Source organism: Spermophilus citellus (assembly GCF_964194105.1).
Source record: "Spermophilus citellus genome assembly, chromosome: 7".
Classification (NCBI taxonomy): Eukaryota; Metazoa; Chordata; class Mammalia; order Rodentia; family Sciuridae; genus Spermophilus; species Spermophilus citellus.
Window position 1 is genome coordinate 65,098,436 of NC_138188.1, and position 25,102 is coordinate 65,123,537.

The following is a 25,102-nucleotide window of genomic DNA, read 5'->3' on the forward strand; positions in this document are numbered from 1 at the left end:
CACCAGATTATTCATTAAAAAAAAGAAAGGAAAAAAAAACTTTTTCCACTTCACAATCTTTCCCAATTCTGCTCTGTTTCAAGATAGAGAATATTTACTGAGTCAAAGATGACATAAAAAGAATATGTGAGGGGCCAGGGATGTGGCTCAGCGATAGAGCCCTTGCCTAGCATAGGTGAGGCTCTGGGTTGCATCCCCAGCACTGAGAAAGAAAGAGACAGAGAAGGAGGGAAGGGGAGTTGGGAAGGGAAGGGAAACTCCCGCAGGTCAGAACACGTCTTCCACATGTATTTGTGACATAGAATTAGGAAGCATGGAACACTGAGACTTGTCAAGTCACAATGTAGACAGCGGTGAACCCCCTTACCTGGAATTTTCCTTCCTAAGTGGTGAAGTAACAGTCCTCCTGATTAACTCTTTGCTTGCTCAACACCTGCTCATTCTAGACTGAACCTAGACAATCCACATGTAAATCCCAACAATGGTTTGTGCAAAATGACAAAAATAATATCAAAAATGTGTGATAGTGGCAACACTCAAAATCGCCCTTTTTCGTATATCTTACTTCACTGTGCTCTCTTACTAAGTGACAATATTATCAAGTAGTGCTGAAGAACAGCTTTCTAAACTGCAAATTTTTCATTGAACAAGCAATTAATTCTATGAGTTTGATGATTTGCATAAAAATCATATGCCAATAACAACCGAGATTATCATCCTATAGAAAATAGAGATTAGTGTTGGAAATATTTGTTGAACTGGGTTTTGTTTGGTTTGGTTTTGGAGAATTTATGGTTCACATTTTCTAAATGTAAACATGCTAAGTTAGGACAATAGGGGGTCATTAATTATCCTCTACCTACCCTCTTGTCCTGTTTTAAAAAACTGTCTAGAAATAACAACAAAAAAAAAATTTTTAGATGGAGGTTTCCTAAAACTCAAGTGTGCAATCAAGCGCGCACGCGCGCGCGCGCACACACACACACACACACACACACACTTCCTCTGGTCTCTCCTCTAGTGTAATTAAAAAAAATGATTCCCTAAGATGTTTCCCACCTCCTTTCTTCCTGCTTTCCCATTCCTTTCCCAAGCTGCTCATTCCAAGAGTGCCTTTAACTCTGATGACTCTTATTAAACACGACTACTTAATTACCATCAATCTATTATGCTGTGTGCTTCACCCTCCACTGACACATCTGATCCCATTATGTGCCTGACCTTTAACGGTCATCAAATCAAAGTCATTCTGGTCAGTTCAGCTTGGGCCTGACACAGGCCCAGGTCACCGAGATGAAGGCCTCGCATACCACGTTACCCTGCCCTTCGTTTAACACCTTTGTCAATAGAATTTCACAACTGGGAAACGGCCAGATTTCTGCCTGGCTTGAATAAAATGCCCCTCCTATTACAGAAAGCTGAGATAAATAATTACCCACATGCTGACCAGCACTGGTTTTTTCTGTAATTGGTACTTCTCCGCCAGCAGGCGACACTTCCCTCTTGGATGTTTCTGTCAAAAAAAGTCTTCAATTGGAAAAGTGAGAACATATCGGGCAGCCCACTGGAATATGCTAAGCAACCCCCCACAAGTGGCAGAAGGCCCCCTAAAGACATCCCAAGGAAGGAAACGGAAGGACACTCTTGACAATGGCCACGGCACCACCAAAGTAGGTGGCCGCCTTCCTTCCACTGAGTGGCAAATCCACAGAAGGACTTTGGGTTCACAGACTTATGTGCCACCCTCTGACAGGAACAGCTGTTTGGGCTGCTTTATCTCAGGGTCACAGGCTGAAAAAAAAACGCTCCCATTCAACCTAATGAGACAGTCATTTAGAAAGGAGGCTCTTCCTGGCAGTTGGGGCCTGGTCATTGTTACTCACCCATGGGCCTTCCCTGGTGGTAAACATGGAACTGTTTTCCCAGACCAAACAGGGACCCTCCCTCGAGGTAGCCAGACATGGTGTCTGGCGTGCACAAACATTTCGACTGGACTGGACGGCCCGACCTGGCAGTGTCTTCCCCTGGCTTTACTTTACTAATGTGTGTGTATTTTTACCAGCCCCTCTGGGAAAACGGCCCTGCTTTATGGCAAGTTGTCGCTGACAAGGAATTTCTCATCAAGATTGAGATCTCTGACCATCCCCGAAGCTCCCAGCCCTTCGGAGTTTCAGAGCTCAGGGACAAGGAGGCTTGTCCTTGAAGAGAATGGCGACTTTAGGAGGCAGTATGGGGGTTCCTTCATGGCTGTCATGAATGAAAAGCCACCTAGAGTCACCAAAAGGCGGTTACGAACGTTGGACAGGTGACAAAATAATAAGTGAGAATTATTTCTTAGAAAAAACTGGTTTTTTTGCTTAGATTTTGTTGTTGTTGTTTTTTTTAATTTCTGGATTCTCTATGGTCAGCTGAGTGCTCAGTATCTTATTCTTTTTCTCGCACTTCCTCCAAAATATACCAATCTGGGATGAAGAAATCAATCTCCCTCCTATGTAGTTCTCTCCTCTTACTCACTCTTAGCAGGTTCTAGCTATTTTCACAATATCTTTTTTCTTTTTTTTTTTTTTAACCAGGCTCTTAAGCTTTGCCTGCTCTATATTAAATGTACTTAACAATCTAAACCCAATCTTCTCACAACTGGATCAGCTATTGTGTGAAAAATACGAAGTTTCACTGCACAAGAAACAGGAACACCAATAATAAATCAGAAAGAAAGACTTCAATCCCATTATCATCTTTCATCTGAGAGACTGAAATTCACAGTCTTTCCACAAATCACTCCCCTTGCTACTAAATGTCTTCCAAAAGACTCGAAATGTCTTCTAAATTGAAGTTAATTGTTAAGGAAGGATACGCTCAGGTGATCTGTCACTAGGCCCAGTAAAAATATTTGGCAATGTGAGCTTCGTTTTCATCTGAGAATCTAAAGCAATTGACCAGCAACCAGACGTTCTTCCCATGTTGGGAGAGGTAATCTGAAGCACAGATCCTACGATAACCACAAACCTCCCAAGTCGGATACGTCATACCCACCAGCAAAGAGGTCACCCATCCACAAAATAGCATAGGGGAAAAAAAATCACATAAAATATTATTTAGTAGGCAATTTTTCTACAACAACTATTTATCAATTATCTTTCAAAACATTCATTTTATTCATGTTTGTCTAGGAAAAATAATGATTGTGAAGGGACAAAAATAGCTCCAATATTTCCCTGAGATTTTTTTTTCCCTTGGTTTAAAAATGGAATACAGTACCAGAAAGAACTTCAGATGAACATGATATAGGACTGACCGGCAATGTGTTTATAACATGAGCTGCATCATCTAGTATTTGTAGTTTACTGTCACCCTCTTAAACCTGAAAACCCAGATTTATTTTCATTGATGATCATACATTAGAAAAATTTCCACCATACTATGTAAATTGCTCTATGGCCCAATTAGAAAGTTAGTAATAACTGGAGGGGGTGGGGAGTACCCCTCATTTTAACATACTTTTGCCCTCCAAGTAGTTAATGGAGAGTCTGGCGAGAAACAAAATGTTAAAAAATGTCTCATCTATGACTATTCCTCTCCCTCTCCCTCAACAACGGGGCCTCCACTGATCTCATTAGATCACGGAGGAACGGCTCTGCAGACAGCAGCTCTGAGGTTTGCTCCGTGCCTGCTCCCACAGCAGCCTTCCTCTCCCTCTTAATAACCCATCTCAAGTTCTACAGTGTTAAGCAATCTTCCTTTTCTTCTTACACCTAAAACACACCCAGTTTCTAGTAACAGGCTTCAGGGTTTCATCTTTTACATGATTATCTCAGAAATGTTGAGTCCCGGAAGATTCTGTTTGTCTGCTCCTTGATAATGCCATGTGAATTGAAGGTTTCTTTTCTCTCTTTTCTTTTTTTTCTCTTCCAACTTATCCCTGCTTCTCTTCTCTCCATTCTCTCCTATAAGTTGAGTTTTCCCCTTTCTCTGTTCTTAACGCCTCCATAGATATTTGACTCTTGTGAGCACATACGCACGCTCATCAAGAAGAGGATTATGCACATGTTCAATGTGTCACTAAAATTGCTGATGTCAATCTGTATTAGTATCCCCTTAAAGGAGGGCCAATCAATTAACCCTTTTAAGTTCTGCTTAAAACGACTTACAGCAGTCAAAAAAGTGATGCACAACCCTCTAAGCAATGCTAATGTATTCTGGTGAAAGGGTTCCATTGACAGTTTTATGAGACCCGAGCCCTAGTGAAAGCAGGTGTACAAGGTCCAACAAAAATGGCACTACGTCGGGAGGTTTGAATGGAGATGCAGAAGTTCATTTTATGTGGTTGGCCTTTGCAGAGCCTCAGAGAAATGAGGCAGGAGTGAAAAGCCATCTGCTGCCAAGATATAAGCACAGCTATTATACTTCTCACTATTCACATGATCATACCTGAAACTGATACGGAGCGACATTACCTAACGGCTTAATACTGCTTTTCCACGCTGCATTAAATACACACTGACATGAGCCAATCACAGGAAAAGTACCTAGTGGATTCTTAGGTTGAACTACAAAAAAGTTAGTTTAATAAAAAATGCACATATAAAATTTTTCCTCTTAATACACACACACACAAAAAAAAAGCATTGCAATGAAATCTAAGTTGGAATGTAATGCTGAAACCCAATAGTAATTGATTCTAATGGCAGCATTTGACGCTAAACTCTCAGAAGTAAATGAAATAATTACTATTTCTTTTTTGGTCCATAATCCATCTTTATTTTTTTTATTTCTTTTTTGTTTGTTTGTTTGTTTCCTGCTGTATTTGAGACCAGCCTTTTTTCCTTCTTCACATTGACTTGTGAGATAGACTAGACCATCTCAAAAACACTTTACCATAAAGCACTTATAAACAAGGGCCATTGGAAAATCAGAATCCAGAGGTTCTGGGAGGGAGTAGAGAAAGATGTGATTTACCTTCATACTTGAGCAGTGCTATGGTCAGGATACAGGTAAAGCAGAGGTCTCAAAGGCACCTGCTCAGACATAAAGTCAAGTCTGGGGAGACCTGGAGATACACCAATTATTCTGTAAGAGCTCAGGAAGCAGCACCCCCAGAGAGAACTTCAACCCTTTACCCTGGGTCTCCACCAAGAACTGTGTCACCTGCTACCTGTGGAACTTCCATACAGGTACCTCTCCATCTCTGGGCCAGGAATTCCCAGCTTCCTGGTGTTTTGCTCCAACTGCTGGTTTTACACCTGCTGCGGGGAAAGCCTCAAACATCTTAGCCACATTTGGAAGTAGTTCATTAAAAAGGTTCTAAATGCCTATTTTTTTTAAAATATTTTTAGAACACTCAAAAGAGTTTTATAGCACAGGAGAGGGCAATAAAAGTAAAGTACTTTGCTAACAGTACATGGAAGGAAATTTTTCAAATTAATTTTTAGTGCACATTGTTGCTTCTGAAGGTTTTTGTTTGATTTTTATAGTGTTAGAGGTTACACTCATCATTTTATTAAAAGATTCAGTTAGGTTTAATATTTTTGGAGCACCTTTCCTTTGCAAGCTACTTGGCTAAGGATCCAGAGATGAATAAGACATGGCCCCATATAGGAAGTTCATCGTGTGGTGAGACCACAAACAGCTACATCAAGACACATACAAAGCACCAAGGCACCTCAGGGGAGGGGACAACTCACTCCATGGGGCAGAAGGAGTGCAGGAGTTTGCTGAAAAGGTGTGCCAGCACGGTTTCCAAGAAGAGGCAGTAAATACTCTGAACCTTAAAGGGCCATTCAGAGTTCTCCACAAGGGGTTCAGGGGGAGGAGCGTTCCTGGTTCACTGCTCAAAGGCCTGGAGAGCAGGAAGCACAGGTGCTCTTGCAAACCAGGGAGTCCTACCCGAGGAGCAGAATGCACAGTAGGGAAATGTGTGGCATTTTTTGTTGGCCATTATGCTTTGACAAACATCCTACATTGGGCAAAGTTTGGCTTACCAGGACATCCAGCAAAATGCAGAAGCCGAGTGGGTTTCCATGGTGTTTCACCTCACAAAGAACTCAAAGCACTGAAAGAACATACCACCCCTTCTTGTCTCTATTATCTTGCCCCTTCTTGGAACTTACCTTTTTGTTGTTGCTGTTGTTTGAAAACTCTTAAGATGGTCATTGGAGTAGGAAGGAAGTGACATAAAAATTGTGTTATGTTTGCAATATTTACAAATAATAAAAAGTAGATGCTTTTTGCATTTCAAAAATGTCTATGAATACAACATTTATGTGTTTGCTAAAATCATACCGTCATGCAGACAGTATGGTTTTGTAATAGAACACGAGTTTAAAGTTTTATGATGGGCTTTGTTCAAGCCTCCGTGTAAGCTCTGTTACAGTGTATGTACCCTTGTCTGGAGAAAATCTCATGAGCTTAAATTTGAGGCCCTTCATGAAGGGAAAACCAGAGCAAATGGACCCCAGCCCATGTGACCATCCCCCACACAATGCTTTCTAAATGTTTACTGGATTAATAAATACTAAATAGTGAACTATCAAATAACAGCATCACTCTCCCACTGAGAACTTCTGCTGTTCAAACAGGCATATTTTAGTTAATACACATTTCTTTTTAATCTGGACTCCCATGTTTATTTTTAATGTGTTTTGGGGTGCATATTCATTATACAGAATAGTGGGTGACATATTCATGTACACATATAACATAATTTGACCAGTTTCACTCCCCAATAGTGTTTTTACGGATGCAATTGGAAAGCTAGCTGTGTATGAGAACATGTACACAGATAACACCTTTGTGGAAACCCATCACCCTCCCAGGCCTCTCTCTTGCTAATATTGCAAGTACATTGCCTCTGGAACCACTGAATGGTTGAAGACAGCAGTGAGCTTTGCTGCCAATCACTTCACCTCCACCACTGCCCCCAAAGGTCCATTTCATGGGCTTTGCTCCTTCTTCAGTTCACTGCCCAGAGTGGAGTTAACAGGGACACACTTCACCAGCTCCAGCCACCACTGCTGGGCTGGGCAGCACAGGCTGCCCGGCCATCCATCAAAACAGGGCCTCCTGAGAGGAACAGAATGCTGGCTCCCACCACCAACCACCTCTACTGGCCCTTCCTTGGAGCCCTGCTAAGGGAGAGGTCCCTGCCCACTCCTCCATTGGCCACCTAAACAAGTCCCAGCAGGACTGGCAGATAGAAGAAGAATGGCTTATGACACCCTCCACACAACTGAAGAAAGAAACCAGCCTTCCTCCGTGGGAGGGAAAACACACAGCAGCTTTTGTCATGACCCCTGTGCCATCTCAATGTCACCAACATCTACTGTGACCCTGGGGGTGAGGGAAGGCCAAACCCTGGAACAACATGATCTCCCCCAAAAAACACAAAACTCTTCACGTATGTGCAGGTGCAGAAAATTCTGAATAAATAAGCTTGGGGTTTTTCTGAGACTCAGTGTGTAGTTATATCAGAGAGTTGGGTTCATCAGGTGCCCAATAGAAGAGATGCCGTTTGGGGCATTTTTTTCTTATTGTCATGAGCTATGGGAAGAGAAATCTACTATACTAGAAATCCTGCCTCAAAATTAATCCTCGTGAAACTTTGCTCAGCAGTAGAAAGGAATTCTTTAACTCAGTGTGGAGACAGATCCCAATATCCACACCCTGGGAAGCATACTGATGTCCTCCATCTGCAACCAAGATCCTGCTGTGCATAGCTCTGCAGTGGTGGAGCACAGGGACCCCAAAGAAAGGCCCCCCAGGCTTCAATCAGTGCCCTAGCTTCAAATCTCAGCCTTGCCTCTTAAATACTTGGAAGTTTTTCACATATGCAGCCAGTGTTTTCCAAACTTCACTCATCCATGCACCTCCTTCACACACACCTGAAGCCACTTATCGACCTTCTTCACACTCATTTGTGTCCCTCAAATCTACTTTTAAAAAAAAACAATTTTAAATGGAAAACCAGTATCATTTGCCATACTACAAAGAATAGCAAAAAGAGTGAAAATAAAAACAACGTTGTTAAATTCTAACTAAATTCCCTTACTCAACCATGCTTCCCTCTTTTTATTGAATGGAGAAATTAGCACATATTAAAATGCATTTATTTTTTCAGTTATTGAAAAGACTAGAAGAGAGCTTAAAAGAAAATGATTCTCACTTCTTGGTTCAAGGCTCATGAACCACTAAAATCACTCAGTTCTCCATTCCAGTCTACACCCCATACTTTAGGAAGCCCCCTGCTAATTACATCGAAAGAGGAGGCTAATTTTGTCTTGTCACTGTTGTTTGGCTTTCATTTTTCCTATCTCAGGAAAAACAATAGCATCTTGACTCTTTCTCTGTGACATACTTAGCGCCACATGTCACTGAGTTTACAGGCCTTTTCTTCACCAGCACTTGGCTTACGTAAAGGGGATTACACAGACCCATTTGAACTGAGAGCAAGTAAATGCCACTGGCGGGCATCTTTCCTCACTTCTTTCTTCCCTTTCATTTCCCTAGAAGCAGTCTAGAGAGATTTTACATGTGTTTATGTAAATTCAAATATATTCAAAATAAAGCAACATAAAAGCCTTTTAGCAATCCATCCCATGAGACTCATTCAAATATGGGCTATGAAATTCAAGGACACTCTTCCATGCAAAAGATTCCATTCTCTCCTCACCAGCCATCCAGCATCTCAGATGATCCTTCTGAGAACAAATTATATTTATAGCTCCATTTTACAGATGGAATGACTCAATCCAAAGAGGCAAAGGTCATCTCCCCATCACAGAGCACCATCTTGAGATTAAAAAGAAAAATAAAAATCTAAACTTACCACCCCATTTTTAAAGATGAGCTAACTCAAAGTCCAAAGAAGTAAAGACAATTGCCCAAGACTACATACAAGAAAGGGTGACAAAATTTCAGACGCTCAAAGCTTATGCTTTTGAGTCAGACAGTAAGTTTGGCTGGAGTCATAGCTCTCATAGGAAAACAACAGAAATGCTGTTCTCTCTGCCAATATCACCATTAAGTATTATGTCCTTCAAATTCTAAATGAAATTCACAGCAATCCATCTCAGGTAGCTCATCCCAAAGCCTTTTACTTCCGTTTGGTTTGATTTCCTGACGTCCTATCTGAACAGAGATTGTAAATCAAAAGAAAAATGCTTGGACAGACTTTCTGAACATTTAGTAGGACACTTGTTCTGTATTTCTTGGCCCAAGAGTTTTCAACACTAGGTTCATTGTGTTACATAAGAGTGTCAACAAACGCTATATGCTGACGGAGAAAAGCAATGGACCTATCATCTGCTCTCTGTCCCATGCAGCTTCCTAATCTATCTTTTCCGGGAGTAACCTAGGGACTGAGAATACATTTAAAGCAACACAAAATTCTGTAAACATTTGCTCATTCTCCAAAGGCATTTTAAAAAAAAAAAAATCACAAAACAGGAAGTTCCAAGCCATTGAAACTCACCAGTATATTTGCTTGAAAATCTTCTGGAACAACAAAACGGTACATGCCTATCCAGGCAAGCAGACTATTATAAAAGCAGATGTTTTGCTCACTTCCACCTCAGAGAAACACATTGTCAATTTAGTTAACATCCTCTGGTCGTTTGAACAGGCTTCTCAGGAAGTCAGCAATGATATAACTCAAGTACAATATGATCCTTATGTTCCCATTTATCTCATCCTTGTATATCTTAGCAGAAGATAGATGGGTGTGTGTTAAATGAATTAGAAGAAGAAACATGCTGGTAGTTGAGCTACTCACTCCTCACACTGTAATGTCAACCCACAAAGTGGGATTTGAGGAACAAAAGGTGCTTAGAGGGCAGACGCTTCATCAGGCACGGATTATATTCCTGCTGAGAGTCTGGCCCTGCCTGTTCCCCACAGCAAGCGCATAATTCACCCACACACTCAACCAGGGCGGATCAACCAGTGGGAAGGCAGTCCCCAAAGCATCCCAACATCCGACGTTCGGACCCTGGCTCTGCCCTTTCCAGTGACGTGGCCTCAGTGGGTCCGTCCTGGGTGAAGTGATTGTTGTGTGCCAGCCAACTGAGGGAGGGAGGCTGATGGTGGGGTCGAGAGGAAGAGGACAAAAGGATAATAAAGAATCAGACTGAGACTAGGGAAAGGGGGACAGTCAGAGAGGAAAGACAGAAAAGTGAAAAGGAAAAATGGAGGTAAACCAATGTGACCCTGAGTAAAAAGGGGTGGCTGGTTGGTGTCCACCACTCAGGCCTGCTATTAAAGAATCCATTTCACAGAATAGGGCCGTTCAACATGCCTGAACAGGACCCTCAGTCACAGGTACAGGATTGACAGGTAGAGGATTGATAGGAGCAAGAACACCAAGATGCTTGGTAAGCATTACTGTAGAAGGAGAGGAAAATGGCATTACTGACCTGACTAACCTTAGGTCCTCCCAAAATAGTCATTAAGCTAAATATTCTCAAGTCTCCAGAATACACAAATGTGTGTGTGCATGTACACACACACACACAATGTTTTTGCTGGCAATAAGATAATCAAGTTTATTAGCCAGCATTAATAGAACAGGATAGGATTGGCTTTATCCTTTATTTACAGTTTTTGAGGTCATGCTCAGTAGGATTTTTTTTTAATTTTTTTTATTAGTTGCTCAAAACATTACAATGATCTTGACATATCATATATCATATATTTAATTCAAATGGGGTATGAATTCTTATTTTTCCCACGTGTACAGATTGCAGGATCACATTGGTTATGCAGCCACATTTATACATACTGCCATACTAGTGTCTGTTGTATTCTGCTGCCCTTCCTATCCCCCTCCCCTCCCCTCCCCTCCCATCATCTCTTTTTTAAGCTAAGGTGGTCATATAGGGGCATCACAAGTAAGTTTATCAAAGTCACTATTAGTCCACACCCATGACCTGCTAATTCAGGCCTTTCATTTAAGTAGCGAATCTCTCTCTCTTGCTGGCAAGAATAATGAGGGCACAAAAGTGGAGGACAGAAGAGCTCCAGCTCGGGTCAACATTTTTCTCTCTTTCAGACATCAGTGCCACCCAAGTAGAATCAGAACTGCAAGGCAGCCAGACATCAGTGAGATTTGAACAAAGGGCCAAAGGGTCTCTTTTTTAAATGTCTGCTTGAGGCCTTGCAAACCCAGAATTTAACCTTATGCTACTGGGGTAATGTTCATTTGGGAGTACTTAAACTTAAATTACTCTTAAATCACTCCTCTGTGCTGGACACACCCAACTCTTGGCAGTGACCCAAACAGTTGGGATACACCGCCCAAGACCCACTGTTCAAACCTGAAACTTGAAAGGCTTCAAAATCCAAAAAGTAAACACAGCTTCTTAATCACTTTTTTTTTTCAATCATCTGCTTCCTCTATCTCCAATACCTTGTTTTTCTATCGGGTAGTTCCAAGGAAGAGTGAGGAGTGAAATGCTGGTCCAGGAAGGGGGTGGGGGGTGCACAGTGCTCTCAGTGCTGCCACAGGTGCTAAGTAAGGCACAGACAAGCTAGAGCAGGCAGCACCCCCCAAGTCAATCCCAGGGCATTGGCCACCACAGCATAAGGGACAGTTGCTGCTCTAAGTTTACAAATGGTGTAACTTTGGGGAAGTTCCTGGACTTCTATGCTACTGCTTTCTCATCTGTAAAATGAGGACAATGGTAATATTCAATTCATAGGGATCTTGTGGAAATAAATGAGCATATATGTATATATGTTTAGAATAGTGCCTATTAACTTTATTATTATCATCATTAGTATTCCTTAGTTTATATACTATGGAGGACTTCCCATTGTCTACTAAGATAAAGTTGCATACGCTGGTATAGCATTCAAGGTTGGAACCATCTGCCCAACCTACTTTTTCAGGATCATCTCCCACTACTACCTGCCATGCACCATTTGCTTAAAACAAAGGAGAGGATGCATCATTCCTCCTAATTCTCCAATTCAGTTTTCTCTTCATTCTCTCCACCCTCCACATTTCATCAAAATTAGAGCTATCTATCAACAACATACCCAAATGCTGCACATTTTATTAGCTTGAATTTCCAAATATTCACTAAATATGTAAAATTCAATATCCCCAGTTTATACACAATGAAACAATGTCTCTAGTTTCTCATATGACACAACTTCAGACACTTTACAGTCTACTTTAACCTCTTCTTCACATGCTCTGGTTATCAGTGTCCTTCTTCAAAAGTAACAACTAGTTGGGCATAGTAGTGCACACCTGTAGCCCCAGATACTCGAGAGGCTGAAGCAGGAGGATCAGCCTGAGAAATTTAGAGATACCTGTTTTTTTTTTAAAAAAGGGAGGGGGCTGCACCAGTGCTCCTTGGTTCAATCCCCAGTACCAGGAAAAAAAAAAGTTGTATTAGATACTCTTAATTATGCTCTGACTAATCAAGAGTATAAAAGGGTGGATTATTTTCACAATTTATATCTTTATTGCACCTTAATATAATGCCAGTTTTTCAGCAGCAGTGTGATATCCCTTATTCATATATAGCTTCTGTTCAACTAATTACTCTTCACTTGAATATGCTGTCAAGCCATCCCATAATGATGTAATTAATTCTTTAAACCTAAAGGAACAGTTTTACATTTGTGTCTACTGAGTGGCGACTTGCAGGTCACAGGGCAGAGTTCCAACTTGATAAAATAAGTTGTAACATACTTTGTTATCTCCTATACTGTCTATATCTCCCAGTGAAGTCATCAGAAAAAACTGAAAAGCATTCTATCTGCGTCATGGATACCAATGCGAAATAATATAGGGCAAGGGCAGATGAATGCAGCCATCTACCCAGGAGTCTCCTCAGCTTGACAGATCCACAGACCTTTAGATATGGTTATTTCATCAGCTGTCTAACTCACTCAGCCCACTTTGATGACCTTATCCACAAAGACAGAATGCAACTTCATAAAATGCTTCTTGAAACTGAGGTTTTCAATATCCATGCCATTCTCCTAGTAAAGAATCTTTCTTTTTAAGATTAAGGGCTTATTTTTTTCATGACAAACATGTTTGTTTCCTAACAATTAACACTCTTTTCTAATGTTCCAAAACAATGCCTGGATATTTTTTTCATGAAATAGAAGACTGAGAGAGAAGTTATAGGAAGAAGACCAGAGATCCCAACTAGTGCAGTGTTTGTTCTACTAAAATTTAGATGAACTTCTGAATATAATTCTGCCATTCCTTAGAAGTTTCTAATAACTGACAAAGAAGGTACACCTCCTGGAACCTTTAGACTTTTGAAGGTCCTTAATTCTATCCTCAATTGGCCTTCTAGATTTTATCTGTCGAGCCATACCACAGACTAGCAAGAGCCAAGATCTTCTGGGCTCAATTTCCTGAAATTTTTTAAAATTTCAGTCATACTAATTCTACCTTCTTTCCTTGAAACTTCCATCTGTTGAGAAACATATTTCATTTTCCTATTTCCACCATGATCCAGAGACAAATAGGCTCTGAATAGAGAAAATGATCTTGTGTGTCAGACCTGGCCTAAGATTCTACACTGCATTGTTTCTTATTAGGCTGCAGTAAGACATTATTACCCTAGGTAAATGTATGATGACCCAAATGTGTGACTCTACTTCTTGTACAACCAGAGAAATGAAAAATTGTGCTCCATTTGTGTACTATGAATTGAAATGCATTCTGCTGTCATATATAACTAATTAGAACAAATTAATTAACTAAAAAAAAAGGCTGCAGTAACTTATCTCCATGAATGCCCCACCATGCCCATGAACCCCAAGTCCCAGTATTCATGTCCCTGTGTAGTCCCCTTTCCTTGAATCTGGGTTGGCCCTGTTATGTGCGATTAACCAATAGGATACAGTGGAAGTGACACAGCACAACTTCAGTGCTAGTGACATGGCTCCCCTGTTGCCAAGCCCAGCAGCCGGCCTATTGGTCCCTGCTGAGAAATGGCAGAGCTGCAGCCAGAGTGTATTGGAGCCCCTGGCTGCATGGAGCCTTTACAGGCGTGGTAGACCTGAGGTATGGCAAGTCAGCACCAGGCGAGCCAAAGTGCACTGATCCAACACCCTGCTGCAGAGGGCGCTCCACACAGCACGACAGCCCCATCCAGCAACCTCAACCTCCCAATTCCAACCTGCCATGAAGAAATGGAAGTGGGGCAGACTTGAAAGTTGGGACTCAAGAATTGGCCAATAATGTCAGTATGTTTCAAGCCCTAATTAGCATAAATCTGGACCAGTAGCAGTGAACCATGTGCTATATAAACCACTAGATTAGCACACTGCCAGGAGAAAACCTGCTATGGATCCCCTTTTTCAGTGTAAGGGTTCTGTTCCTGTTCTTCAACAAAGACTTCCATTGCACTCACTCATCCTGGTCTGAATTTCATTCTTCTAATTCATGATACAGGAACACAGGAAGAAGAAGAAACTTAAGGTGAGCTGCTGGGTTCTGCTGCAACACTGGAGGACATGGCCTACCGTAGAGAGCTGCAACACTTCTGAGCTGCAGAGGCCTGCAGCTTGTGCCGACCTCACCTGCCACCAGAAACAGTGACTCGAGTAAAAAAAACTCCAGTTTCACTAGGCTGTAAAAAGCATTGTAGCTTGTGATGCTCCCACGAGCAACCCTACCAGTATCCTACAAGAAGCACAAACCATATAGGAGAAGCCATATGCAAACACTTTAGTCATGGAGAGCCGTGGCTGAGCTCTAATAGCCAGTAGCAGCAGCCATAGCATCTTGAATGTCCAGCTCAGTAGTTTTCTAATGACTGCAGCCCCAGCAAAAGCCTGACTATATTTACATGAAATGCCAAGTGATAACCATAACCACCCCGTTTAATTCAATCAACACCCATAACTGTAAGAAATAATAATGAATTATTAAATCACTAAGTTTCAGGTACATTTTTACCCAGAAATAAAGAACTGGAATTAGACCCAAGTAGGAGACTATGAATATAAGAATCTATTTTATTCTAGGTCTGAATATGCTAAAGATGACTTTGGAGTGCCAATAACATACAGCCAAGTTGTCCTGGGCATCAGATATTGGAGACCTATATATGGCCCTGAACTCTGAAGTAAATATCAACCAGAAGACTTGAATTCTCTGGCAATACTTCCTAGCTCAGACTGTTGGAGAATATCTCACAATAGTAAAATCCTACTTAACTTCAAAACCACTCAACCAAACTTTTCAATAAATTACAAATGCATTATTTGTGATCTTTCAGTTTTAAAAGTTTGAAATTATTTCTTGAACTTTTTTATTTTTATTTTTTGTGATTGTAGATGAACATAATACCTTTATTTTATATTTTTTTATATGTGGTGCTCAGGATCAAACCCAGTGCCTCATATGTACGAGGCAAGCACTCTACCGCTGGGCCACAACCCCAACCCCAATCTCTTGAACTTTTAAAGTCTTTAATTTGATTGGAGGAGCTACTCTTCAAATATTTTTTAAAAATCCATACATGTTTACAACCATGAGCTCATAAAATATTATTCCATGCACATTGCAAGGTAATGGGTATGCAATTGGGGTCAAAGTAGACATGGCCTCTGCTCTCGTTTAAAACGCAATCCAGAATGAGAGATAGACTCTACCAATTAAACAAACAAATGATTACAACTTTGATATGAAGTACAGTAATAAAGAAATAATAGAGGGTAGAAGAAATTCTGATCAAAGTATCTCTGGAGAAGAAATATTTAATACTTGAAGGATAAGAAGAGTTCATACAAAACCTGGCATGGTGGCACATGCCTGTAATCCCAGCAGATCAAGAGGCAAATCAGGAGGCTAAATCAAGAGCAAAGTCAGCCTTAGCAACTTAGCAAGGCCCTAAGCAACTTAGCAAGATCCTGTCTCAAAATAAAAAATAAAAAGGGCTGGGAATGTGGCTCATGGTTAAGCTCCTCTGGGTTCAATTCCCAGTACAAAAAGAAAAAAGAAACAAAAATTCACACAAATTTCATACACACTCAAGAACTTGATAATAAAAACTTTGACATCATAGATAATTGCATTGAATTGTATTTTTCTTTCATTGGTCTGCCCATGTACTCTGAGCATTTACAAGTGTTTTACTGGCATTTTTACATTATTTCTGAAATGTCTTAAAGCTTCCTCCCTCCTACTTATTCACCACCTTCTTACTCTTCTGTCTTATTCCTCAAGACTCCCTCAACATGAATTTCGTAGTTTAGTTATACTTCTACACAGCCCCTTTGTGTGAGCCTCATGAACATGATCTGCTGGCTTCATTCCCGGCAGTCCTCCTACACATAACTGATGTGTCTGCCCCCTGCTACCATGCACAGCACCCTAAGAAAGAGCACCCCACACATACCACACCTGAGCCTTGGCTCTCAATTGCTTCTCCAGATAGAGGACCTTGACATCCTTCAAGTGATTGTCTACTTACTAGTTTGGAGTTTTCTGAAATGATTTTCAAAGTAACACATGGACTTTTGATCACATAGGTCAGTGTACTAGGCAATGCAGAGTCTGCACATCTGCTTCTGCACAAATCAATGCCTGTCTGACATCAAGACCAGGTTTCCTGGTGTGGATGACATGGTTAGTTGCCTTCCCAATATTCACTCCATTCCTCACCCTTTGTCCTATGGGGGTGGAATTAACATCTGTGGCAGAGTGGACTGGCTGACCCCAAAGATCCATGCCCCCTTCCAGGGTGTGGAGTGCACACTGCGAAGGAGACGCCCAGCCAAGGGATCACCTAACACTTCACACTTCTCTTGACCTAAAGGAGTCACATGACTAGTTCCTACCAATGATGTGAGCAAAAATGTTGTGTGTCATTTCTGAGCTAAAGTAGTTAAGAAGTGGATGGTCTTCCCCAAGATCTTTCCCATTTTGCAACAGTTTTGGAACCCTGTGTTGAAGACAAAGGAACTCTAAGATATAGAAATTCAAGATCTCTAAAAATCCTCCTGGAAGTTAGCCAATCATTAAGATTAATGACACTAATATTAGTCTCTGACATGACTAAGAAATAAATGTTTATTAGGTAAAGCCAGAGAGAATGTTGGATTTATCTGTTATAGAATGATTTGGACCAAAAGCTCCTGTATTAATACAGAAATGTTTGAAGGTGAAGCGATTGGATTATGACAGCTGTGACCAATCAGTCCATCCTACTTTGAAAGGACTGAGTGGTGACTATAGGCAGCTGGGGCATGGCTAGAGGGTCACAGTGAAGATGTGCCCTGGAAGGGTTCATCTTCCCTGTTATCTCTGTCTCCATTCCCCTCTCTCTGCTTCCTGACCCACCACTAGATGAGAAGCTTTCCTCTGCTGGGCCCTTCTGCCATGATGTGCTGTCTCACCTTGGACCCAAAGTAATGGAGTCAGCCATCCATGAACTGAGATCTCTGAAACCATGAGCTCTGTAAACTTTTCCTCCTCTATGTTGTTCTTGTAGGATATTTTGGTTACAGCAACACAAAAGCTGACTAAAACAATCATCTCGCTGTCTCATAGTAATGTAACATCCTTCCAAGTTCCAGGGATGGGCTCTGGTTTGGTTTCAGGGACAGGCACATTTCCCAGGTCAGAGCTAATCAGTTCATTCTTCTAGCCACAAGAGTGTCTTCAGAGCTGACATATTGATTAAGTCAGTCCAATTAAAGAAAAGATCATTATTTTTTCAAAGTTTTAAGAGAAAAGAAGCCTTCTCTCTCCAACTGAATATGAGTAAGACCACATATAGTAAAACATTTTGCAACAGTCTGAAAGGGAAGCCAAAACACAGAGCTAAGAAGTGCCAAGAGCAACAATGAAGAACTGGAACCAGACTGCTGATCAAACTATGCCTGAAGCATGATCTACATTTAAATTTTCAGTTTCACAGCTAATAAATTCCCTTTACTTTTACACCAAGTTAAATTCATTTTTCTCTATTAACAACTACTATCTTCTAGGTATACTTGATTGTACATGAAACTCTTATCGTCCATATAGGGAAAGTGAATAAATTAAAATAATTACCATAGTACAGAGTTTATTAAAACCCACATATTGAGGTAGAAAAGGTAACTGGCAAATCAATAAAACATCAGTAAACATTTGCAAATACGTATACCCATACCAGTCATAGTAGACTAGGTTATGCTACAGTAACAGCTAAGTCCCAAAATTTCCGTGCTTGTAACAGAAGTTTATTTCTTGCCAATGCTCTGCTATGTGTCCATTCTAGGTCAATGATGTCTCATCTTCATCTTCCCTCAGCTTTAAGCTCCTTATTCCCTATCCGGAACACTTTTGCTGTTGTGACAACAGGGAAAAGATAAGACATGATGAAACACATGAATATTTTTTTAAATATTCTGAATATTTTTTAAATTTTTTTTAGTTGTAGATGGACACAATATCTTTATTTTATTTTATTTTTTTATGTGGTGCTGAGGATCGAACCCAGTGCCTCATGCATGCCAGGCAAGTGCTCAATCACTGAGCTACAACCCCAGCCCCCACAAGCTGAATCTTAAAAACTTCTTTCACATGTATTTGTCAGAGCAAACCTGGAGAAACAGAGCTGGGAAGTATAACTCTCTCTTAGGAAAGGCAGTGAATATTTAGCATAAACAATAGTCAAATATTTTATTCAAATTTTTAATTTAAAAAAGGATTCAAATGTTTTACTTAAACAATAAAAGTCTGCCACTATATCTAAAATTGAAACTCTAAATTATCTATTAAAAGAACAATTGAGTCCCTAAAGAATAATCAGACTCAACTTTTTACGGGCACACAGAACAGAATCTGAAAGTAAGTTCATCCAAGATTGAAAGAAATCAGGCTGTCGATAAAAAATTATGGAAAAGCCTTCTCCAAAACATGTGTTTTACCATTTCAAAATTTTGAAAATTACTTCTAAGGGGCTGACAGAGCAAAAATGGGGGGAAATATTGACGTTTTAATGGAATTTAAAGCAAAAACTGCTACAGGACTATGTCAATCTGTCTGCATTATTCTAATATTTGACTGGGGCCTCTAATCCCTAAGGGGTGGTGGTCATGTTAGCAGCTTTACAGAGGGCACAGGACTGAAGAGGAAAATTATACTGACTATTTCAGAGTGCTAAGTACAGATAATACAAATATGGATACATGCATCATGGCACCACTATGAAGTAAGTGGTCTCATCTCTGTCTTACAGAAGCAAAGTTGAAGTCCAAGGTCACATAGCTACTAAGTAGCAGACACAGTTTAAACATGTGTTCTGTTCCCCAAAGTTATACTTTCCATAAGTCCAAAAGTTATACTTCCCATAACTCAAGATCTGAGCTCACCAAAATTGGGAGGTGGATCCCAATCTTATACCACTCTCCCTTTCCCTAATCAATGCATGCCACTCTGGGGGATAACAGAGGCCTTAAAGACTTGATTAACAATTATCTGAAGCTATAGCAGTGACATCCTAGGCCTTCTTGGGCAGGAAGAGGCAGCACTGAAAGAGTTCAAGTCTTTTTACCCTAAGACTGAAATTAAGGAAAACAGGATGGTGGCAGAAAATAGAAAGAAGTCTGTACAGTGATCAAGAAAGCCTCGTTTGGTGGACAATTTGGACCAGAGCATGATTAAGGTGTCAGGAGACCAGGTTCTAAGGTCTAGAGAAATAAGTTGAAGTCATAGCAGTGAACAGAAGTAGGACTGGGCCAACTGAAAGAAAATTAATCCACATACCTATTGCTCTCTATTTGCACAGGACACATGTCTGGGTGAATCAGCACTTTTGTGTGACTTTAACCCCATCAAGCCAACTCCTTACTGATAAGGCAGCATATTCCCATGGCTCTGGCTTCTGTGCAGAGGACAGACTTGGCACTGTTTGCCAAAGTTTTCCTCACATGCCTTTGCCAAGTTTGCATTTTCCCTGCAAGTTATTCCTGCAAGTATGGGGCCTCATCATAAGCATTTTATTCAAAGGAGCTAGAGGACCATGTTGGCTAATTCAACATCAATGTAGATTCCATTTTTCAGCCAACAAAGCCTTTTCCAATGCACTATGTCATTTGAATTTCATGCCAACTCTGCAAAATAAATACTCTCACTGCCATTTTACAGATGAGAAAACCGAAGTCGGGGGCTATTAACTATTTGTGCAAGATTTCATAGCCCACGACAAAGGCAGAATTTGAATGTGGGTTCTTCTCACAAGATGACACTGCCATAATTCATAAATAAAAGAACAATTGCGGGCATTGGCAAAGAGGAACACATTGGAATGAAGAAGGTCCATCTGACAGCTATAAAATTATTTCAAGGAGAAATGAAGACAAATTGGAATTAAGCTCTCTTTTAATTATACATTTACCAGTGATCTGTCATTGAGAAAGAACTAATACATTAGAGTATCAATTTTCAGTAAATATAAATGGCAAATAAGGCATTTAATGAATTGCAAATGACAGTATTTCTAAGAGTAGTTATCAATCACCAGTAAGGGCCTTCCCATTTATTAATCATATATTTCATTTCAGCAAAGATTCTAATGGAATGGCTTACAGAGAATACAGGGATGCTACAGACGGTGACTAGGGAAAAGTAAAGATGAAAACTAAAACTTTATCCATTTCAAACATGAAGGGAGGGACGGGGGTTGTGGCTCAGGGGTATAGCGCTCGCCTAGCACATGCAAGGCGTTGGGTTGGATCCTTAGCAGCACATAAAAATAAATAAATAAAATAAAGATATTGTGTCCAGCTACAACTAAATGTGTGTGTGTGTGTGTGTGTGTGTGTATGTAAGCGTGAAGAGAAGACACCATGGCCATAAGGAGGGCTCCAATATGCTGCATGAGGCCAAATCATCTTTGAAGGCAGCCTGTCCATTCACATAGTTTCCAGTATTTTCCCTGGCCTGAGTTTAATAACAGGTTAAAAAAAAGAAAGAAAAAGAAAAGGTACTCTCATCCTCTCTTCCCCTACCTCACCAAGCCAACTTATCAAAAAAAAAAAAAAAAAAAAAAAAAAAAAAGTAAGTCCCTTTAGTCAACTATAATGTTAATATCCTTATAAAGTCTTAATAGTTTGCTCTGGGTGAGCTAGTCAAGCCACCGTGCACTATGCAAAGGATTCAGGGCAGTGTGAAATTATTGGGGTGGGAGGGAGGTGTTGAACATCCAATAGCAACTCTCAAAACCATGACAAAAAGCATGATTCAATGAAGAAATACCTGCCATTGCAAAACTAGAAAAGAGAGAGTTGCAAAGGAGGGCAAGAAACATCTACAAACGGTTTCTATAACTGGTCGATCAAATTTAGCCTTTCTTCTACTTCTTAAATTACTGAATTATTTTACCCACTTATACCACGGTAGAAATGTCTGCCACCAACTCTGAAGCAAACCAAATTGCCATTTTTCTCAGGGAGCCTAATGATTCAACTTCTCATTCAAATAACATTGCATATTTATGAAGCTGGAGTCTAATTAAATTATATCAGTCATCAATCTGACTTTGCTAAACTTCCTTTCCACAGAACTACTAATGGAAATATGTGAATCCCTAAATATGCAATGTTGAAATATTGATTGTTAGCGCTCTGCTGTCTACATAAACTCTCTCATGAGACACCCCTTTGCCCTACTTTGCACATGCACTCTCTGCTACACACCTATGTTCTTCTTCCAGACCTTGCATCACCATGGCCTCCCACCTCACTCCCATAATCCAAAGAGCAGAAAAGTGTGAATTAGCAAAAACCAATTTTGTTAGTACTACCATTTCCTTCTGCTTACTCTCAAAACAGAGGTTCCATAAGGGAGAAATAGATCACTTATAAAATTATTAAAAGAATCCTTCATCCAAAATCATTCACCAAGTGGATGCTTTGAAAACATTAACTGAGGTGCCATGACAACTCTGGCCTTGGGCCTTCATCTCTAGTAGAATCATAATATGTAGACCACCTTTTAAAACACAGCTCCCTATTTCATCTTAATGGTATTTAAAGAGCTCTATAACAGACACCATACTTAGTGAAAATGAAACAAATAGTTTCACTGTGGTGAATAAGATGGCCCTCAACTAGACATAGTCAACTTCCATAAAATAAATAACAAAACTTTCTCTGGGGCTGGGAATATAACTCAGTTGGTAGAGTGCTTGCCTTGCATGCACAAGGCCCTGGGTTCAATCCCTAGTATCAAAAAAAAAAAAAAAAATTTACTCTGACCACAGTGGATATATGCAGTCCAGCAACTAAAACATAAGTAAGCCAGGGAGCTCTCTTCCCAGTTCCACCCCTCTAATAAAGGTGGCCAGGAAAAAGTTATCCTCAACGTTCTTATTTCAAGTCCCAACTGCAGAATAAAATCATTCTATTTTTTCTAGCTCACCATATAGCACACTATAAAACTCCTTTTGCACTGTACCTTGTAATACTCTTAAAATACACAGCTTTTACAAATAACTATGATTCTGAAGCCCTGCTCCTGAAATGAGAAAATTATACTCTTGATTCCTTTATTTTTAGACTTTTTATTCATTTTATACTGGCATTATAATATAAAATAATCATTCAGAACTCTTATAAAGACATGGCTTTAATCTCTCTTTAAGAAAATTGAACCACCTTATCCCTTTACATCTGGTTCAAAGAATATTCTAAAAATTATAAAGTGCAAGTGATCAATCTGGGGGGGGGGGAATCACAAAGGGGTGATTAGATTAAACATCTCTGAACTAAGCTGTAGAATTCAAATGAAATTCCTCAGAGGATTTGTGCAATAGAGTTAATAATTTTGAAACATACAGCTAAAATTAAAACTGAAGGAGAGGCCCTCAAGTATCCAAAGATACACACTAGCACACATTCTATAAACACACATGGGCACCTTTTTCCTGGCTTAGTGCTCTCTTTCAGCAAAATCATTCTCCTTCACATACGTGTGAACAAATGTCGGGGTTCCTTAACAAACACAGGCTGTTTCAGTGTCCAACCCACTGAGGTTAAAACAAACCTCCAGAAGCAGTGGGCACACTGACCAAATGTACACTCAGGTGCAACTGAACACACGTGGACTGTCCAACAACAACGAAAGAGTTTATTTAATAATTTTCAGGTATATGGAAGTGAGTGACTGATAGCATTTATTAAAACCAACCAGGCATACGGGCCACTGGCACTCCATGTCCAAACTTCCTAATATATAGCACAATCCCAGCCCCAAAGCCTACTCTTCTGTTTTATATATTCTAGGTAGACACCTCTCCTTGTTGTTTGTTTACTTATTTATTTATTTCTTTATTACATTTCATTTTCTGGTTTCCTATATACCTTCTTAAGAATTCCCAGCACCACATTTGTATGGGAAAATTGGCAGAAACGTTCATGTCTGGGACTCTAGAAAACCAAAAGACAAAAGCAGCTGACAATATTAAAGTGCTGGCTCACAAAGCAGCTGTGGATACTGTTGTCATTGGGATCATGTTGTCGTTGTTGATAGTTAACCTAAAAACATTGTCATTTCATTAGATACAGCCACCATATCAACATGGTCAAAAGTATGTCGGACTCCTGGATTCTCCAATGATCATCAAACCTCGGGGATGAAGTCTCCCCACCAATGTCCTGGAACTTTCTTCCCTATTGCTGCTATGAAGGTAGAAAATCACAGGCAGAAAACAAGTTCATGGAGCTAGATGTGACATCATTCCCACAGCTACAAAAACTAAAAGGAAGCCATGCTTTAAAACATATATAACCATCTAAGACTTCCCCCAAAGGTGGCATTTGGAGGCACTCCTCCATCTCACTGTTCTTTATTTGAAATGACCTCCTTCTCTCCTGGAGCAGTTGGGCAGCTTGTAATCCCAGCAACCACGGAGGCTGAGGCAATAGAATCACAAGTTCAAGGCCAACCTCAGAAACTCAGTGAGAGCCCATCTCAAAACAAAAAAATAAAAAGAGCTGGGGATGCAGCTCAGTGGTAAACCACCCCTAGGTTCCATCCCCAGTACTAAAAGAAAGAGAAGAAAAATGACCTCTTTCCAGTTTTTCATGTCCAGGACTTCATTGCTTCCCACTGCCTGAGCTCCAACCCCACAGATTCTGTTGTATTGATTTGGGGTAGATAATGTTTTTAAGCTCTTCAAGTGATTTTGTGCAGCCACATTTGAAATTGATCATTATCTTCTAAATTGCCCACTGTTCTCTCCCCAAAAATAATTTTAAAAGGGGGATAAAAAAGACCAATTCTGAGACCTAGTTGGTGGTCTCATTATTGAAATCCCACAGATTATTCAATTATGCAACCAACCAAACAGTTTGTTGCAAGGCCCAAATGATTTGGATATTAAAACAAAGTCGAGGATGAGTGAACGGGACTTGGTTTCAGATATATAAAAAGGAAAGACTCAGAAATCTGTGGCTTACTTTCCTTGCTTTAAAAATATGCTGGTAAACTTGGGCAAGTTTATAGTCCCAATACCTTGTTTAGAGAAGGGAAATCCAAATCCAGCACCATCCACGGGTAAGTTGTAAGGTATAATTAGTTGGTGGTTTCAGGTAATGAAGCAATGAAGTCATTCATTCAACAAAGATTTGGAGAGTTCCCTGAATAAAACTAAAATCATAATGTGATGGAAAACCACAATGCAGATAACTCTAGGAAGAAAATGAAAGACAAAGAGATGGCTAGTCCCTGTCATAAAAAAAGAAGATTACTCATATAAATTGCAGCAAAATTCCTCTTTACTAAGGGTGGTATAAAATCATTTCTTTAAGGTATCTTCAATCCAAAATCTAATTACCTTTTATGAGTTCTAGAATGCTCAGGATGCTCCACTTTTATTTCTGGTTAGAAAAAAAAACAAGTTCAGATTGAATCTGAGGCTCTTGTTGAAGCAGATCAAAACTTGGATCCTGGCTCTGCACTTAAAAGTTGAGAGATTGTAGGTAAATAACTAACATGTCTTCAGAGCCTTCATCTTTAAGCCAAGACAATAATATTCCTACCTCAGGGGGGTGTGAGGATTAACTGCAATAACACATGAAAACTGAATGACCTTGACTGATAGCATTATTTATTGTTGCTGCTATAAATGATCTCCAT

At 40.1% G+C, this 25,102-nt stretch overlaps 1 protein-coding gene across 15 annotated transcripts in view; it reads right to left on the reverse strand.

Moving 5' to 3' along the window:
• MECOM (MDS1 and EVI1 complex locus) overlaps positions 1-25,102 on the reverse strand; it is a 562,082-nt gene that overhangs the window by 519,623 nt on the left and 17,357 nt on the right. For 8 of the 15 annotated variants that reach the window (XM_081301375.1, XM_081301357.1, XM_081301371.1 and 5 more), the window contains exon 2: positions 1,436-1,513. The exons of 6 other annotated variants lie outside the window; for them this stretch is intronic. In XM_081301375.1, coding sequence (XP_081157501.1) covers positions 1,436-1,513 — 78 coding nt within the window. The remainder of the gene's footprint in view (positions 1-1,435; positions 1,514-25,102) is intronic. One more of the 15 variants, XM_081301361.1, reaches the window with a different exon arrangement.